We start from the raw sequence: 6,000 nt of genomic DNA, 5'->3' as shown, positions 1-6,000 counted from the left end.
GTAAGTAATGCGCCGAAGAAACTTCGGCGCAATTGAGTTTTCTGTGCAGCCGTATAATCAAGGCCACCGAAGATAGATCTATTTTCGGTGGTCTCGGTATAATGCTATAGTGCTGTATGAGCCGAGACCCATGAAACTTGAACCACGGCCATGTGGTGGCCTATCCTACCTCGTTACCAGAAGCACGATCACGGCTAACTTTAACCTTAAATCCAAAAAAACTACTGAGGTTAGGGCTGCAATTTGGTATATTTGATGATTGGAGGGTGGATAACCTACATGGCAATTTGCAGCCCTCTAGCCTCGGTGGTTTTTAAGATCTGAGGGCGGACAGAAAAAGTGCGGACAGAAAAAAGTGCTGACAGAAAAAGTGCAGACGAACACACAAAGCCGGCACAATAGTTTTCTTTTACAGAAAACTGAAAAGGCATGAATGAATATATATATATATATATATATATATATATATATATATATATATATATATATATATATGTGTGTGTGTGTGTGTGTGTGTGTGTGTGTGTGTGTGTGTGTGTGTGCATAGAAATGATGCAATGAACTCAGGCAACTCAGCATTAGATGTGTATATATATATATATATATATATATATATATATATATATATATATATATATATATATATATATATATATATATACATGCACAAGTTATTACATAGACAATTTATATAAACATATTAAGTCAGCACAAGTGATCGTCCATTATGTATACAAACATCACGCCTAATGAAAAACACAGAAGAGATAAGATGAAACTAACCAAAATTCCTTGAACCAGAGCTACATAAAACGCCCTGAAACCAAAAAAAAAAAAACACGACTTTAATAAAACCTTGAAAAAAAAAAACGGAAAGACAAAGAGAGAGAACGTATTTAAAGTCACAAAAACAACACATAACGGAATGGCAAAAAAAACAAACAAAAAAAAAACTATATAAAAATATTACTTTATTATTTTAATCCCGTGTTGTTTCCTCCACCTACGTCTCCTTCGCAAAAAAAAAATATATATAAAAATAATACATAAAAATACGAAAGTTATTTACCTGCCTACGCTCTAACGGAGACTACCAGAAAGGGAAAAATATAACCTGGGGAATAATATAAAATATGCATCATAAGGGAAAATATACCTCATAGCCTGACAAATGACGCTGGTTTAGTCAGTCAGCAATTTCTGAGGAGGAGGAGGAGGAGGAGGAGGAGGAGGAGGAGGAGGAGGAGGAAGACAAAGAAAAAAAGGAGGAGGAAGAGGGGGAGGAGGAGGAGGAGGAGGAGGAGGAGGAGGAGGAGGAGGAGGAGAAAGACAAAGAGAAAAAGGAGGAGGAGGAGGAGGAGGAGGAGGAGGAGAGGAGGAGGAGGAGGAGGAGGAGGAGGAGGAGGAGGAGGAGAGAGGAAATGAGAGAAGACACACAGGAAAGGAGAAAGGGAGAGGAAGGAAGAGGAAGCAGAGGGAGAAGAATAGGAGGGATTTCCATTCAAGAATAATCTATTGGTCCATACATTACCTTAATATACTGCCAATCGTAAATCCCTGACAATCTATAATTCAGCTTTCAGCAGAGTGCATTCTTTAGCATCGTGTAAAATGCATGAACAACGAATGCGGTTGCATATTAAATATATACAATATATGTGTGTGTGTATATATATATGTACAGTATATATATATATATATATATATATATATATATATATGTTGTATATATATATATATATATAATGACAATGCAGTACATAATTTCATGGGGAAAATGAGAATCAAAATGTGTGATTGCCACTACTAAAGCCTAGATGCGTATGAAAAAGAAATGATGATATTCTGACGCCCGTGCGAGATTCGAACTCGCATCCGGGGAATCATCAGAACGATGTGACGTTAACTACTTACCCACGAAGAAGGATATAGGAATGGAATGGAATATATAAAATTTATGCCAAAGGCCAAGAGCTGGGACCTACGAGGTCATTCAGCGCCGAAAGAGAAACTGAGAATAAAAAGGTCTGAAAGGCGTAACAGGAAGAAAGCCTGGCAGTTGTATTGAGGAAATTGTTAGGAAAGAGTGGACAGTAAGATGGAAGGAAGGGGATATTAATGGGGGAAGAAAGATACACACTGACTATGAGTTGCAGAATACTCCTGGCGGTGTTTTCCCTCAAACAAGAGGCTATTGGCTACAAATCCGACCTAACCTAAATCTTGGGTCATAAGCTAGCACCAACGTTTCAACCCCTCCGAGGGGTATAAATCTCTCAGCATGAAAAATGGCTCGCTTATAAGGATACCTGCTGGTAGCCTCGCCATATAAAATGCCTGTTTATGCGAGATTGCCCACGACGCGGAGACTCGGTACTGCTCATCGAAGACTTTATTCTACCGGAAAGGAACCCCGCCCTTTGTGACGGGAGGAAATATCTTGGGCATGAAAACGAATTAAATTTCGCTTTAATGATAATCAAAGACTTGCTACGTTAAGTTTTTCGTGATCTTCTGAATAATAATAATAATAATAATAATAATAATAATAATAATAATAATAATAATAATAATAATAATAATAATAATAATTATTATTATTATTAATATTAATAATAATATGTTTATTCAGAAAGAAATAACAGAAGGTAATGAGAAATACAGAAGAAGAGATTACTTATTGAAAAAGAAAAAAGAAATTAACAAATTAATAAATATGAAAAAAATGTAAGCAAATACTAAAATACAAGAACTGCTTTAGGGTAGTTAGACTACAAGGTTGCCATGAGAATATGATAAAAAAAACTAATTTATAGATGACTAAATCCTCTAATGATTCTGTCTCAATATTTACGAGAAAGGAGAAAGTTGTCAAGAAAAATAAATAAAAATAAACAAAATCACCTTAAATCCCCCCCCCCACGTCACCAAATATCCCGTGGCAGGTCAAATGAGGGCAAAAATTAAAGTTCTTGGCAAAAATGAAAGTTCTTGACAAAAATGGAAGTTCTTGACAAAAATCAATGTTCTTTGGCAAAAATGAAAGTTCTTGACGAAAATGAAAGCTCTTGACAAAAATGAAAGTTCTTGGCAAAAATGAAAGTGCTTGGCAAAAATGAAAGTGCCTGGCAAAAACGAAAGTTCTTGACAAAAATGAAAGTTCTTGGCAAAAATGAAAGTTCTTGGCAAAAATTAAAGTTCTTGACAAAACTGAAAGTTCTTGACAAAACTGAAAGTTCTTGGCAAAAATGAAAGTTCTTAACAAAAATGAAAGCTCTTGACAAAAATGAAAGCTCATGACAAAAATTAAAGTTCTTGACAAAAATGAAAATTCTTGGCAAAAATGAAAGTTCTTGCCCAGCAACAGGAACTGAAAGGAAAACATCGACGCACCTTTAAAAAAGTCCTTTTTACAAAGGAAAAAGTTCTATTTTTTTTTTTCTAATTCACAATTTCTTGGACATTTCTGATTTCAAAATTTTTCACGCTCATATTACCAGTTAATAAAGGCGCTTGAAAGCTCAAATGTACAAACAACTCATTACTTTTGTACATAAAAGACCATTTTCCATTTTATTCTTCATTCAAAAGCTCATCGACTCATTAGCACTGAACACAATGAGATCAATCCTTACCATATAATCAAGCAGCACTGAACTGAATTGGGTATAGAATTTAGGCCAAAGCCCAAGCACTGGGACCAATGAGGTCATTCAGAGCTGAAACGGAAACTGACAGTAAGAGTTTGAAAGGTGTAACAGGAGGAAAACCTCGCGGTTGCACTATGAATCAATTGTTAGGAGAGGGTGGAAATTAAGATGAAAGAAAGAGAATATGAAAGGAGGTACATTAAAAGGAACGAAATGGGTTGTAGCTGGGGGCCGAAGGCACGCCACAAAGAACCCTAAGTAATGCCTACAGTGTCCCGCACGAGGTGCACTGACGGCACCAACCCCCCCCCCCCCTCCTACGGGAGAACTAAGCAGTAACCTTGGCTCCTGAGCAGATGGTGTGAATCTAGGTTACTCACCAGAGCAGAGACGAACCTGTAAGAGAAGAGTGAAAAGTCTTTGTTACATAAAGTTTTCTTATAAATCAATATTGATAGGCAAGGTCTGGAGGCTTCAGTCATTCAAATGTGGTGAACAAGAGGTTTTATAATAATAATAATAATAATAATAATAATAATAATAATAATAATAATAATAATAATAACAATAATAATAATAATAATAATATATACATATTTACACTTACACAATTGTGGATTTCGTCACCATTTTAGGGACTCATGCGATTAGAGATTTTTATTAATAACTAATAATAATAATAATAATAATAATAATAATAATAATCATTCTGAATTTCATGCCACCAATGCACATCAGACGCCGTTGTCAAAAAGGTTCTGGAATATTTGGGGAAGGGCGGTTGGGGTTCCAGGGTAAGGATCTGGCAAAAATTTCCTGGAATATTTTGCGGAGGGGCGGGCCGGTTCCAGGCTAAGGATCTGGCAATATTCCTCCGCAAAAAATCATTGCCCTGGAGTCCGGTGCGAATGTTAGAGGGTCACATTGAGGCCTGTGAAACCTACAGATTGAGTGAGAGCTAGATAGAATTTGGGCCAAAGGCCAAGAACTGGGACCTGTGAGGTCATTCAGCGCTGAAAGGGAAATTGAGAGTCAAGAGAGGTTTGAAAGGTGTAACAGGAGGAAAACCTCAAAGCAGTTGCACTATGAAAGGGGTTCTAGCAGCTAGGGGCCGAAGGAACGCTGCAAAGAACCTGAGGTAACGCTTACAGTGCACCGCGTGAGGTGCACTGACGTCACTACACCCTCCCCCCCTACAATCAGCGAGTCCCTCAACCACTACATAAATATACATAAATATATTCACGTATTCTAAAACTTGAACCATCTAGTTTCACGCATGACAGATCAGTAAATCAGAAATAATCCTTATAATGGGAAAAAAATATTCGAGTTTTGTGACCTACCACGCATGCGCACCTACGACGCAACATCCACTTCACTAAATCAATATACCTATGGGCTGTGACCTTTCCGTGACGATACGTCTGCCCCAGCATCAAAACACATTTCCAAGTTGAAAAAAAAAAAAATAGAAAAAATCTCGTTATATATCGCTACAAATATTTCTGGGAAACGCCCACTGAATTAAGTTTCAAGTATACCTTTTTTATTTCCTTTATTTATTGCTTTATTTTTTTTATATTTATTACTTTAGACATCCGGCTCCTAGAAGCAGCAGACGGTAGGTTCATCGGCGGAGAATGCCCAACCAGGCAAAATGTCGGAAGAAGAAAATGCTGAGTTGATAAAATCCAGAGAGGTCAAAATACGAATTTGTACAACACATTCGAAGGTAATTGAAACGAGGATAAAGGCATAACTGAAACTTTAGTAGACACTTCTACAACATCTGGATTATATTGTAGGAAAATAATCTTTTTTTTAATAAACAAAATACCGCAAAATTTAAATTAAAAGTTAGACAACATTATCCTGACAGTTTAAGGGTTATATATGCGATGCTGAAGTGTAATTCTTGTTAACCAGTTGTGTAATGTTTGGTTCGTTCTACACACACACACACACACACACACACACACACACACACACACATATATATATATATATATATATATATATATATATATATATATATATATATGCTAGTCTGTTTTCAGACATCATGAAAAGCACCATTATTAATGTCTAAAACTAGTGCATGAATCTGTCAATAATACAACAACGTTTGCATAATTCGACCTGACATGAGCTCACGTTCAGACATCATTAATCCCCAGACGTATCATTACACATCTGCGTGGCAGCCGATGCTTCTAGGCTCATAGCCTATATATTTTTCATGTGAAGTTAATTACTCAAATAACTTTCTTCACTGAATACAGTTTACTTATATACATTGGCATAAAACACGTTTATATTTGCACTGCCATGCCGTGACTTGTCTTAT

At 36.4% G+C, this 6,000-nt stretch overlaps 1 protein-coding gene across 1 annotated transcript in view; it reads right to left on the bottom strand.

The window, feature by feature from the left end:
• Nucleotides 1–6,000, bottom strand: part of LOC136849861 (uncharacterized) — a 130,793-nt gene that overhangs the window by 104,997 nt on the left and 19,796 nt on the right. Inside the window, exon 3 of the mRNA XM_067123350.1 lies at nucleotides 4,031–4,046. Within this exon, the coding sequence (XP_066979451.1) occupies nucleotides 4,031–4,046 (16 nt within the window). The remainder of the gene's footprint in view (nucleotides 1–4,030; nucleotides 4,047–6,000) is intronic.

Source organism: Macrobrachium rosenbergii, chromosome 21, assembly GCF_040412425.1.
Source record: "Macrobrachium rosenbergii isolate ZJJX-2024 chromosome 21, ASM4041242v1, whole genome shotgun sequence".
NCBI lineage: Eukaryota > Metazoa > Arthropoda > Malacostraca > Decapoda > Palaemonidae > Macrobrachium > Macrobrachium rosenbergii.
Note: the sequence above shows the minus strand (reverse complement) of the source record. Positions and strands in the feature narration are given on the sequence as shown.